The sequence below is a fragment of the Trachypithecus francoisi genome, unplaced genomic scaffold (genome assembly GCF_009764315.1).
Source record: "Trachypithecus francoisi isolate TF-2019V2 unplaced genomic scaffold, Tfra_2.0 Lachesis_group3, whole genome shotgun sequence".
In the NCBI taxonomy this organism is placed as follows: domain Eukaryota; kingdom Metazoa; phylum Chordata; class Mammalia; order Primates; family Cercopithecidae; genus Trachypithecus; species Trachypithecus francoisi.
Window position 1 is genome coordinate 54723668 of NW_022681468.1, and position 14410 is coordinate 54738077.

Genomic DNA, 14410 nt, shown 5'->3' on the forward strand with positions numbered 1-14410 from the left:
TGGTGAATAAGTTCATGCCAATGCACAGTAATATTTTGAAAGGAATCTTTTTCTTAGTAGGTCTCAATAGTGGGCTTAAAATATTCAGTAATCCATAGTGTAAACAGCTGTACTGTTATGTAGGCTTTGTTGTTCCATTAATAGAGCACAAGCAAGAGTAGATTTAGCATGATTCTTAAGTGCCCTAGAATTTGGGGAATGGTAAATGAACACTGTGTTCAACTTAAAGCCACCAGCTACAAGAAAGTCAGCCTGTTCTTCCAAGCTTTGAAGGCAGGCATTGACTTCTCTCTAGCTGGGAAAGTCCTGGATGGCATCTTCCAATAGAAGACTATTTCATCTACATTGAAAATCTCTGTTTGGTGTGGCCACCTGCATCAATGATTTCAGGTAGATCTTCTGGATAACTTGCTGTAGCTTCTACATCAAGATTTGCTACTTCACCTTGCACTTTATGTTACAGAGATGGCTTCTTAAACCTCATGAACCAAAAACCTCTGCTAGCTTCCAGCTTTATTCTGCATCTTTACCAACTCTTTCAGCATTCATAGAACTGAACAGAGTTAGGGGCCTTGCTCTGGATTAGGCTTTGGCTTAAGGGCATGTTGTGGTTGGTTTGATTTTCTATCCAAACTGAAGCTTTCTCTGTGTCAGCAAAAAAGCTGTTTCACTTTTTTATAATCTGTGTGTTCACTGGAGTAGCTTTTTTTTTTTTTAGACAGAGTCTCACTCAGTCACCCAGGCTGGAGTACAGTGGCGTGATCTTGGCTCACTGCAACCTCTGCCTCCTGGGTTCAAGCGATTCTCCTGCCTCAGCCTCCCGAGTAACTGGGACTACGGGTGTGTGCCACCATGCCTGGCTGATTTTTGTATTTTTAGTAGAGACAGGGTTTCACCATGTTGGCCAGGCTGGTCTCAAACTCCTGACCTCAAGTGATCCACCTGCCTCAGCCCCTCGAAGTGCTGGGATTACAGGTGTTAAGACCCTCCCAAATTGCTGGGATTACAGGTATAAGTCACTGTGCCCAGCCTGGAATAGCATTTTTAATTTCCTTTAAGAACTTCTCCTTTGCATCCACAGCCTGGCTATTTGGTGCAAAGGCCTAGCTTTTGGCCTATGTCAGCTTTTCATATTCTTTCTTCACTAAGGTTAGTCATTTCTAGCTTTTGATTTAAAGTGAGAGATGTGTCTGTTTGAACTTCAACACTTAAGAGGCCATTGTAGGGTTATTAATTGGCCTAATTTCAATATTATTGTGCCTCAGGTAAAAGAGGACTGCAGAGAGGGAGGGATGGAAGAACTGCTGGTTGATGGAGCAGTCAGAAAACACATTTATCGATTAAGTTCAGCATCTTATAACAGCACAGTTAATGGCACTCCGAAACAATTACAATTACAATAGTAACATCAGCAATCGCTGATCACAGGTCGCGGTAACAGATATAATAATGATGAAAAAGTTTGAAACATTGTGAGAATTACCAAAATGTGACACAGACATGCACATGCTGTTGGAGAAAGGGTGTCAATAGACTCACTCCACATAGGAGTGCCGGCAACATCCAATTTGTAAAAAGTGCAAGAAAGTGAAGCTCAATAAAATGAGGTATACCTGCATTTGAGATTTAACTATTATCGAGAATTCTTTCATTCTGATTGTCCTTACGTCATAAACAATGCCACTCCATATACTACATTTTCATTGATTCTAAGACTTCAACTTTGGATGCAATTTTAATTTCATAACATTTTGTTTTTTGAGACAGAGTCTTGCTCTGTTGCCCAGGCTGGAGTGCAGTGGCACAATCTCGGCTCACTGCAACCTCCACTTCCCTTGTTCAAGCAATTACCCTGCCTCAACCTCCCAAGTAGCTGGGATTACAGGCACACGCCACCATGCCTGGCTAATTTTTTTTTGTATTTTTAGTAGAGACAGGGTTTCACCATGTTGGCCAGACTGGTCTCAAACTCCTGACCTCAGGCAATCCATGTGCCTCGACCTCCCAAAGTGTTGGGATTACAGGCGTGAGCCACCGCACCCAACCTAATTTCATAACATTTTCAAGAGAAAACATCTATCACAGTAGTACATACACACAATAAATTATTAGATCCATCCTAATTTGGAGTGTTAAAATGAGGAAATGTAATAAATAGAAATATTGGCCCTTAAGGTTTTTTTTTCTCCTAAAAGGTTTCATCTTTAAGAGAAATACCAAAATTGTGGAATATAAGGAGGCGTAGTGGTGAGGGTACCACATGCTATTTTAGCTACTAGATTTTATAAACAGTGGAAAGATCTGGCATGCCCCCAAATATGTGAATAGGAATAGATTACAGAGAGATACAATTCATTTAAAATGCCTTTACAATTGCGCACGTAATGGTTTTTAAAATATTTCAGGAATATAATAAATAGACACGTGATACAGGCTGAGGAAATTGCATGTGTGTACAGTGTGACATGGAAGGAAAAAGAATGAGTTGCATGAAGAATACTGGTTTTGTTTAAGACAGCATTTAAAATATTTAATTCTTACCTCTTCCATTTTTTTGTTGTATGTGTCCTTGGCAGTTGCCACGGCTGCTAAATTGTTAGCTTCTGCTGTGGCCTTTGGACAAAGTACAAAATACGATGTAAAATGCAGTTCATATTGATTAAACTTCTACAGGCAGTTTACATTTCAGAGCATCATGTGCAGGAAATGTGCAAGAAACCAAAGTCCTCAACGTAATTTAAAACGTTTACAATATTTCTACATTTTAAAAATTAGTAAAAAAGTTTCAAAAATGCATAAACAGATTTTTACTCAATACATAATCGTTCTAAAATGAATTTTCATTTGGAAGAGTTTTCCTCTCAAAAAATATTTTTTAACCTGTCATTAAATGCTGGGAAGTAAAAATATCTATAAACCCAAACTCATGGGGAATAATATACAGACATTTTATAAATACTAATATACACAAATATGTCTAAGGACTGCTGCTGATAGAAGAGTGTATCACTGATAACAAAAAGGAACTATTAAGAACTTACCTTTTCAAAATATATAAGGAAACTAGTTTCTCCCTTTTTAAAATTTATTTATTTATTTTTTATTCTTATTTTTTTTTTTCTGAGACTGAGCCTTGCTCTGTTGCTCAGGCTGGAGTGCAGTGGCGTGATCTCGGCTCACTGCAACCTCCACCTCCCGGGCTCAAGCAATTCTCCTGCCTCAGCCTCCCGAGTAGCTGGGACGACAGGCTCGCGCCACCATGCCCAGCTAATTTTTGTATTTTTAGTAGAGACGGGGTTTCACCATGTTGGCCAGGCTGGTCTCAATCTATTGACCTCGTGATCTGCCAACCTCGGCCTCCCAAAGTGCTGGGATTGCAGGCATAAACCACCACTCCCAGCCAAAATATATTGACTTATTTTTTATACGTGAGGTCTCACTATGTTGCCCAGGCTGGACTCAAACTCCTGGGCTCAAGTGATCCCCCTGCCTCAGCCTCCTGAGTAGCTGAGCCTACAGGCACATGCCACCGTGCCTGGCTCCTTTTAAAACAAAAATGTTTGTGGAGGCCAGGCACGGTGACTCACGCCTGTACCCCAGCACTTTGGGAGGCCGAAGCAGGCGGATCGCGAGGTCAGGAGATCCAGACCATCCTGGCTAACACGGTGAAACCCCGTCTCTACTAAAAATATAAAAAAATTAGCCAGGCATGGTGGTGGGCACCTGTAGTCCCAGCTACTTGGGAGCCTGAGGCAGGAGAGTGGCGAGAACCCGGGAGGCGGAGCTTGCAGTGAGCCGAGATTGCGCCACTGCAGTCCAGGCTGGGTGAGAGTGCGAGACTCCGTCTCAAAAAAAAAAAAAAAAAAAAGTTTGTGGAGAAACAGTTGTTTAAAACTTGGACCTGCTTTTCTACTGTGTGTTACATGTGTGAATCTAAATCATAATATAAGGCTGTTTTCTAAACAAATTTAGTGCAAAGAGAATGAAAACCCTTTGGTATAAAGTGTTTGTGTCTCAACACAAGTGAGGCTGCAATATGTTTACGTGAAAAATGTTTAGATGAAAACATAAATAGGTAAAGTTATTAGGCAAATAATCTTCCAATAAATCATTCTGTCTAATATTATTATCTGGTAATTTCTGACAGCCAGAAATCTTAGCCTTAGTCACATGTCTTAAAACATGCCTCCTCATTAATAAATACCTGTAACATGGACTTGGGATGTGGTAATTCTTCACCTTGATAGATCTTTATATAAGCCTAAAAAAAAAGAAAAAGATTCATGTTCAAGCAATTCCATTCAATATTTCCTCTAATTCTATGAAATTGCATTCTAAGCTCTTGACATTTCAAAAATATTTTCAGGAACTTATAACCATTTTATCTTTCTCATACTTAAATTCCCTTTTTTCTTAGTTCATGTTGTTTCCTTTTCCCGAAATGCCTTTTTCAAACATCTCTGTCTGCCAATCTGGCCCTTCTTAAAGGCTCAACTCAATGCCACTCCCTTTAAAATGTTCTTAGACCCCTCTGCTGGGAGTAACCACCCTTTTTCAGTGCCCACAGGAATCTGTACCCTGCTGATGTCATGAGCTTTATGGAACAGACCCTCGTGAGGGTTCTGAACCTCCTACCAAATCGTAAGCACCTCCACAGTGTTACACGCAGTAAAAATTCATATTTTAGATAAATAACATGACATTTATTTGCTGACAATCATGAAGGTAAATAAATCGTACAGAACTTATATGACAGCATATTATATGACAAAGCATGAATTTTAAAAATTGATATTTTAGTCCTTGGAGTATCAGTCCACAACTGGGTTGGTAACTGAAATTCTCCAGGATATATATGGGTTGGTAAGAAGTATTCAGTGCTAGCTAAGGTAAACAGGTAAATGCAAATTTAAAATAATTCCACTTCATATTGGCTCTTGGTGCAGAGAGTAAGAAATGCGGAAGTATTTTCTTCAGTAGGAAGGTATCCCCCTGGGGAAAATCTTCAGAATTATGAAGGTAAAATTCAGAATAGATCATGGGCCCTGGGAAACACCTCATTCCCCCAAAAGACTTTTCCAACTCTTACATTCATATTTCAAAATACAGTTTCCTCAATATAAAAGGGGACAATAAAGTTACCTTTATGTGGTTTCCTCAAAAGAATAATTTCAGAAAGTAAGCTTTCTGAAAGGTTTTGAAAAAGCTTTTTAAAAGGGATTTTAAAAATCCTTTTTATAGATTCCTCGTACCTTTGCTCTAATATTATAGGGTCCATAATTTTTGTTTATAGGAATTACGATCCAATATATGTCAAATCTAAGTGCTCACAAAGGCTCTAGAAATGAGAGTGATACCTTGAAGTACTCCACCAGACCCCGACAGGTGATTTTATTCCCATTGATCTCTTTAATATCTAGGCTCTCAGGACTAAGTAGCCAAGGAATCAGTATTTTCAAGTTTTTGATGAATTCATCATCTATTTCTACAAATAAAAGCAAATCCATTATTATTTTTGGAATCCTTCCCAGTCTTCCATGCCACAGAATAAAACATCCTTTGATTTCCCCCATTTGCTCCCCAGTGATAATGCCATCATGCACTTCCCCATCACTTAAGCAACTCCTGAAACCTGCTCTTCTCACAGTGAATGATTCTCCTTGCCCAAATTTCCACTCTCGTTTCATATGTATCTTGTCTTCCACCTATAAATTAGCTTTCTTGATATTATAAGTTAGCTTGCTTGGTTTTACATGTATGCTTTGTATGTAACCCATTCATATAACCAGTTGAAGGTTTTTTTGTTTTGTTTTGTTTTGTTTTTGAAATGGAATCTTGCTCTGTCCCCCAGGCTGGAGTGCAGTGGTGCCATCTTGGCTCACTGCAACCTCCACCTCCTGGGTTCAAACGATTCTCCTGCCTTAGCCTCCGGAGTAGCTGGAACTACAGGTGCACACCACTATGCCCAGCTAATTTTTTTTTTTGAGACGGAGTCTCGCTCTGTCGCCCAGGCTGGAGTGCAGTGGCCGGATCTCAGCTCACTGCAAGCTCCGCCTCCCGGGTTTACGCCATTCTCTCGCCTCAGCTTCCCGAGTAGCTGGGACTACAGGCGCCCGCCACCTCGCCCGCCTAATTTTTTGTATTTTTTTTAGTAGAGACAGGGTTTCACCGTGTTAGCCAGGATGGTCTTGATCTCCTGACCTCGTGATCCGCCCGTCTCGGCCTCCCAAAGTGCTGGGATTACAGGCTTGAGCCACCGCGCCCGGCCTGCCCAGCTAATTTTTGTATTTTTAGTAGAGGTGGGGTTTCACCATGTTGGCCATGATGGTCTTGATCTCTTGCCCTCATGATCCGCCCGCCTCGGCCTCCCAAAGTGCTGGGATTACAGGCATGAGCCACCATGCCCAGCCATAACCAGTTCATGTTTTAAGTCTTGTTTGTGGTTTTATATACATAGGCTCATAAATGGGGAAGAGACCAGATTTTTACTGGCTTATTATAATGCATTCCCTCCAGAAAATGTATCCAAAAATTGCTCCATGCATAGCGAGCCCATCTTCTAAGAACTGTACAAAACTGGGTAAGCTGTGGCAACTGGACTGCAGAGTTCAAAAAGATAGTGATAATGATGCTACCTCTAGTGGTGGAACTCAGCAACACAAAATAAAACAGCAAGAAAAGGCCACTTAAGCAGATGAGAGGTAGTATGCATTATGTAGCTGTCATGTTTGATATAATTGATTACACATAACCCAAGCTGTAGCAGTAGGTTAAACATGACAAACGTAGCAAAGTAATATAGAAAACAGATAATCAGAGAAGTCTTCTGAACACAGGGATAATTTCTTAAGTTGTTATTTCAAATATATGGAAAAATTGGGCCGGGTGGAGTGGCTCCCGCCTGTAATCCCAGCACTTTGGAAGGCTGAGGCAGGTGGATCATGAGGTCAGGAGATCGAGACCATCCTGGCTAACATGGTGAAACCCCACCTCTACTAAAAATACAAAACAAAAAACAAAAAAACTTAGCCAGGCATGGGGGCACATGCCTATAGTCCCAGCTACTCTGGAGGCTGAGGCAGGAGAATCGCTTGAACCCGGAGGTGGAGGTTGCAGTGAGCTGAGATTGTGCCACCACACTCCAGCCTGTGTGACAGAGCAAGACCCTGTCTCAAAAAAAAAAAAAAAAATACATACATACATATATATATATACACACACACACACATATATATATGGAAAAATACACATACTATGTAAAAAAGCATGATCTGTCCAGTGACTTGCTTGGTTCCTAAGTAAATTCAGTAACTGCCTGTAATTTTAAAAAATCTAAATTTTAGCAGAGTTACTGAGTTTTCAGGCTTTGGGGCTGGTGATTTTGAAGGCCTTAAAGATTCAAACCTTAAGACAGTGTTTGCATTTTCCCTGTTGTTATAACCCCAATGTTATAACATTGGGGCTACACTGAAATACTATTTTATGTTAGAATTTGTTTTCTTTACTTCTTTTATGACACACACAAGCATGATGCTGGATATCTTTCAAAGTTATTTTGTTTCATGTTTTGTGCCACTTTGAAATTCTAGTGACCATGATTTATGGGTAGTGGAGTTTATTCAAACTTACTTTGTTGTTTGCATTGTACCAATTTTCACTGATAATTTTGCTTTATACTATATATAGATTTATTATTGCGGTTTGCTTTTTAGTTACCAGTATTCACTGGAATACAATACTGATATTTGTATTTATGTTACCACATTCCTGTTTTGTGTTTTATTGCCTGCCATGTGTCTGTATTCACTGATACTAATAGGTTTCTTTTTTGCTATATGATCTTATGTTTTTTCATCTTTAGTAGAGTATTACTATACATCTAGAATGTATGAATTCTTGAGTTTCTGAATAAGACAAAGTTTTCTTCTTATAAAACCACTTTAAAATCACTTTCAAAACGTGTATAAATTTCTGCCCCCAAACATTCCTTATACAATTGGAATGGAATAAGATTCACGACTGTGTGTTAATGCACCAGCAAGTATGGTAATTAATTATCATTAAAGTAACCAGCATCTAACCACACATTTGGATTAAAAAATGTGTCTAAAGATGGCAGTAGCCATCTTTGTTCTCACTGGAACCAATGCTAGATATTCCAATTTTGGATTCAGAAGATAAGAACAATATATTCATAACATACATAGGTAGTGAGCTCTTGCTAATGTTAGTTGAACACCGTAAATACATGACCCAGAAAATCTGCAAACCAGTTCAAATTGATTTGCAGAGGTGTATTAATAAGCTTTGGCATTGCAAGTGTTCAATTAATATATATGAATAGCTGATTCAGAATTATGTTCAGTAAGTTTCTTTGGTAATTTCTTCCACAAGGGTAAAATCTTCCAAGGACTTTAGTGGCTTGGTCAAAGTGGTGGTTATCTGCCACAATAATTGAGAATATGATGCATGCTTTGTAAGAACTCCACAGGGCAGATGCACTAGTATAGTATTGCTGTATAAATTAACAAAGGAAGATATTTTCTTGGGATTTCCTGATTCTGATAAGTGATTAGAAACACGCATTTGACTCTGCATTCTCAAGTCTAACTGCAGCTGCTAAGGAAGCAGCTCCACATCTTATAATGTGGCTATCTGCCCATTCTACAGATGGTACTATAATGCAGAGCAACCTCAAAAAAAAAAAAAAAAGGATAACTCCTTGTTATTTAAAAAATTGTATTTGCAATGCTAGGGTAGGTATTCAGTAAGCACCCAATAAGAGCTGGTTGAATGTTGCATAAATGAATGTGATTAAGTGCCTTTAATCTTCGTCATTTCCTTTTGGGAAGCTCTTAAATTAATAGTAGTTAAATTGAATCATAGTATTATCAGTTTTTAATAACACTAGACATAGGTAAGATAATAATAATTGCAATACTTTGAGCAACCATGAACAAATAGTTATTATAACAATGATTACTATTGATAATGAGCTAGAAAGTTATTTCTGTGTGTGAAAGAGTATATGAGAAACTATTATCAAAGAACAACTTTTGCATAATTGTTTATTCAGAGACTTTTCTTCACCAGAGGCAACCACTGAGATGCCAGTCCTCTGGAGAACATCATGGTCAGCTGACAAGACATCCTGGATAGAAATCACACCAACCTCCCAGCACTTTGGGAGGCCGAGGCGGGCGGATCACAAGGTCAGGAGATCGAGACCACGGTGAAACCCCGTCTCTACTAAAAATACAAAAAAATTAGCCGGGCGCAGTGGCGGGCGCCTGTAGTCCCAGCTACTCAGGAGGCTGAGGCAGGAGAATGGCGTGAACCCAAGAAGCAGAGCTTGCAGTGAGCCGAGATCGCGCCACTGCACTCCAGCCTGGGTGACAGAGCAAGACTCCGTCTCAAAAAAAAAAAAAAAAAAAAAAAAAAAAAAAAAAAGAAATCACACCAACCTGTAAGATTCAGGGTGGGACAGAAAAATAATGTAGATAGCAGACTTTCAAAACTGCCCAAAGAAACACGGAGGCAAAGTACATTTCTGCCCACAAGAGGGCGTATAGCAGCAGTCTTGTAAGATATACAAGTCTCATTAAAATGGAACTTTTATGGAAATTGAAGCTACCTTTCACTTCTCTTTCTCCTAGGTGAGCCACTTTGGTAAACTCATAACTTATAGTTAGCTATAAACCAATTGTGTAGGTCAATATATGCATAGAAGTGAATACAATTTGATGGAGAACAAATGTCTTAAAAAATGGGATTCTGGCCAAGCATAGTGGCTCCTGTAATTCATCACTTGAGGCCAGGAGTTTAAGACCAGCCTGGGCAACATAGTGAAACCCCCATCTCTGCAAAATAAATAAATAAATAAATAAATAACCAGGCATGCTGGCACACTCCTGTAGTCCTATTTGGGAGGCTGAAGGAGGAGGATTGCATAAGCTCAATAGTTCAAGGCTGCAGTGAGTTATGATCGCACCACTGCACTCCAGCCAGAGAGACAGAGTGAGACCCTGTCTCTAAAAAAAAAATAAGTGGCTGGGTGCAATGGCTCACGCCTGTAATCCCAACACTTTGGAAGGTCAAGATAGGAGAACTGATTGAACCCAGAAGTTTGAGACCAGCCCTGGAAGCACAGCAAGACCTCATCTCTACAAAAAATTTAAAAAATAAATTAGCTGCACATGGTGGTGTGTGCCTTTAGTCCTAGCTACTTGGGAGGCTGAGGCAAAATGATGGCTGGAGCCCAGGAGTTCAAGGTTACAGTGAGCTAGGATTGCACCACTGCACTCCAGCCTAGGCCACAGAGCGAGACCCTGTCTCTAAAAATAAAAAATACAAATAATAAGTAGGATTCTGCATTTGCATGATTTGTCTTAAACTCTCTCCCTGAGCTCTTTCATTGCAAAAAGTATCAGTTATTTCAAGACCTGTAGCTATATACTGCAGTAATGGAACAAGCCACAGTAATTTTTAGTTCCAATAAAGGACTGTTGTTGAAGGCGCACCCCTCCTCTGCCTGTTTATGTCTCCCAACTCCAGAGGAGAAAGAGAAGCTTTCTCTTTATGTAAGAAGCTTTTCTTTATGTAATTTATTCAAAACACATTAAAGCCATTAGGTAATTGCACAATACTGAGATCTGTGCATCCACTAGTGGGCTGGAATTCATAAATGTGACAGTGAAATTATAGAAGCCTGTCATCCATATGTACCATATGCTTACTGCTATCTAGTCTGTTGTATAAAAGTAAGACACAATGTGTATAAGCGCCATGCTGATGAATGATTGAGAAATTTGGTATTGTATTTATGGTACTAACTACTAAAGTTAAATATAAGGTATCTGAGAGTCAATGTCATGGATGCAAGGACAAAAATAATTCATTTGCTTTTCAAATCTGCCAGTTTCATAAAACTGGATACAAGTTATATTGTCCTTTCTTTAAAGTAATTTTAAAACCCTCTGACAACAATTGTGCTGAAAAGCTTGTAATGTCACTGTCTCACTCCTAGCACGACGCACAAAGGCCACAGTAAATTAAACAAATGTCTGAATTCAGTGGTATATTCCACACCATGCTTTCAAGTTAAAAAGTCATGTCTTTGAACTATGTCGTATTAACTACAAAGCATATGTCTAGAGCCCTGATGGATATCTTTTGGGAAAGATTAACTTCCATTTTCCCAGACTCCTACCTCCCCTCCCACTCTTGTTTGTTTGTTTAACAAGTCAAGCTGCTTTGGAATCATGTAACAATCAGTCCTCCATTAAAGACATAATTACATCCTATAAGTATACACTATTTGAAAAACATGCTAGTTTTTTTTTTTTTAAGAAACTGGTCCTCTTCCACACAAGATTCCATTTTTAGTGAAGTTTTTAATAATTTATCATTAAATTATTTAGGAGCAGTTTTAAAGAGCATTTCTCTCAATCTCTAATTATATAACTTAATACAGAATTCCAATACTATAGACATCTGTTTTCCTTTTTCGTGTAGATAAGGAAAATGAAGCATAAAAACATGAAGGAGCACTTCTCAGTGCACAGAGATGAGAAGGTGACAGTTACTGCCTTCTAGGTGAACTCAGGATCTGGCCTATTTTTGTAGGCAGTGTATATATTCAGCGCCCACAGAATCCCACAGTTCACCAAGGAGGAGCACCAGCCCAGGATGCCCTATTCTTCTGACAATTTCTAATCATCAGCCTCCTATCAGTAGATAAATAAACTATCAGCCATAAGCCCAGTAGATAAAATGACATTTTTATAATCAGACTAAGTGATGCAAACATATTCACTAATAGACACAAACCTTTCAATTTTCCATCAAAGTTTGGATTGGTAGCTACTTTTAAGCCAGGATGAGGTAGCAGAAAGCAGGAAATGTTGGTGAAACAGGAATGGATGTGTTTTCTGACATTCTGTAGTTCTTCATGCTGGTTCCCTGAGACCTGCAGTAAATCATTCTGAAGTTTAAACTACTTTCATCATAAATTTTGCAATGGAATTCTGTGGCATCTTATATTTGCTATGTCTTTTTGGTCCCACAATGATAAAAATGACACGACAGGGCTGCTACTAAAGAAAGAAGAAAGTTTTGGGTGAGTTTGCTACACACAGTCATGTCTAAGTATAGAAAACACATGGCATAGTTATAATTAACAAGTGTCTACCCTTATACTAACTCAAATGGGCCTTCCCATTTTTAATACAAATTAATAGGGTTTTACTCTGGCTAGTTTCTACAAATTCAAATTTTAATTCAAAGCACTCATAGGAGCCACAAAGAGAAAGTAAGATATTTCTTCTTTCTTTTTAGTAGATATTCAAGACAGCCTCCTATCACCTGGTAAGTGTACATTTAAATTCTAGAATGGAATCTGAATAGTTGGGTGTTTACTTACAAGCTAAATCACCCTCCAACCTCCCACCTTATGTAAATACATATTTGATAGTTTTTAATATAGACAAATTATTATGACTGTAAACCTAATAGGTTCAGAGATCTGAATTTTCAAGGAACATTTTTGCAAATTTTGATCTTTCTCCCTGATTTCCCAGTAGGCACTTTTGGTGATATCTGCTCAGTGTAACAATTTGTACAGTATTGAACTAGCACAACGCAGAAAGTGGAAGGCCTTCTAATTTTACATTCTGGGTTCTAAGATTGACTCCAGGGATTTGAAAAGTAGATATATGTTACATTGGCTTTGAAACCTCTACTAAAACCTGAATCTTGATATTTGCACTCAGTCTTGAAGTGACTTAATTCTTCAAAGTAAAAGTTTTATCTTTAGGAGTAAATTCTTGTTTCATAGATATATACAAAGAATTCTTTACCTGTGTCATTAATATCGATAACAAATGAGATTGTGGCTACTGAGTATCTATTCACCAAATGATCCAACAAAAATAATTCTAGATTATTATCAGTGAAATTTCATGCACCTAAATATCTAACAAACCTTGAGGCGCTTTTCCAAGAATTTGGCGCCACCATCAGCTCCATATGAAAATTCGTATGGGAAACTCCAGTCTCGAACAAGAAATATCAGACTCTAAAAAATGGTAAGAAAGGATAGATATGAGGACTTTAAGGTGCCTCCCTTTGCTTTTTACAGAAACCAATTATAATATCATTGTCATTTGAATATCGTTCTTTCCCACATTGCTGAATTAAAAATCAAACATAAAACCTTTGAAAGTGTCTGGGCAGTCTCTCCCCTATGAGATCATCCTACCTATTTCCATTAAGTGTGAACAGAAAGCTGCCTACAAAATGCCAGCATGAAAGCACCCCACTGACAGATGACAGAGATGACTCCCAAACGGCCTGAATGGAGCTATGTCACTATAATCAGATTTTGTGTAGAATACGTTCCTAAGAATCTTCCTTTCTGATGGCTATGGCTGAATACAGACATAAGATATGAGATCAGCTTTTCTTTTATAAAGAAATTGTTTTAATGTTTTTATAGAAATGATACGTATGTATGCTCATCATAAAAAGTTCAAACTAGATAGCAAAGTCCAGAGAGAAAATTTAAAAATGCACCCCAGGCCGGGCACAGTGGCTCACGCCTGTAATCCCAGCACTTTGGGAGGCCGAGGCGGGCGGATCACAAGGTCAGGAGATCGAGACCATCCTGGCTAACACTGTGAAACCCCGTCTCTACTAAAAATACAAAAAATTAGCTGGGCGTGGTGACGGGCGCCTGTAGTCCCAGCTACTCAGGAGGCTGAGGCAGGAGAATGGCGTGAACCTGGGAGGCGGAGCTTGCAGTGAGCCGAGATCGTGCCACTGCACTCTAGCCTGGGCAACAGAGCGAGACTCCGTCTCATAAAAAAAAAAAATGCACCCCAAATCCCATCTCCTGGATTTAACGATAATTAACATTTGGTGAACATCATCCAGTCACCTCCCTAGGTACATACACAAATGGAGGAGGGCTAAAAGGAAGAAAAAGGAGAAAAACAGATTTATAAAATGTGGAACTGTTTTGTATGTGGCATTTTAAATAAAAAGTATTAAAATGCACTTGAAATTAACTGGCTAAAAGGAAGACAAGATGACATTTAAAATACTGCTGAATTTCAAGTAAATGATTTTTTACCATTAGAAGTTCTAATAAATTCACTTGAAGTTAAGAACAAAGATTTTGGAAAACATTGAGCTGGGAGTCATGTGTTTAACTTTTTATACCTTTGATTGGAATATAGTCCACATACAGAAAACTGCACATTACGTATATAACTGAATGAATTTTCATAAACTGAACACATTGTGTAACTAGCACCTAGATCAAGAAACAGAGAATATGCAGCACTCCACAAGCCCCTGCTCCTGCCACCCTCCAGTCATGACCCCTTGCTCAAGGGTAACCACGGGCCTG

The 14410-nt window shown here is 38.9% G+C and overlaps 1 protein-coding gene across 2 annotated transcripts in view; it reads right to left on the reverse strand.

Annotated features, from left to right (window-relative positions):
- ATL1 (atlastin GTPase 1) overlaps positions 1–14410 on the reverse strand; it is a 103284-nt gene that overhangs the window by 6800 nt on the left and 82074 nt on the right. For both annotated transcript variants that reach the window (XM_033188084.1, XM_033188085.1), the window contains 5 exons: positions 12983–13075; positions 11830–11968; positions 5358–5485; positions 4205–4261; positions 2542–2613 (listed from right to left, as the gene is read on the reverse strand). In XM_033188084.1, coding sequence (XP_033043975.1) covers positions 2542–2613; positions 4205–4261; positions 5358–5485; positions 11830–11968; positions 12983–13075 — 489 coding nt within the window. The remainder of the gene's footprint in view (positions 1–2541; positions 2614–4204; positions 4262–5357; positions 5486–11829; positions 11969–12982; positions 13076–14410) is intronic.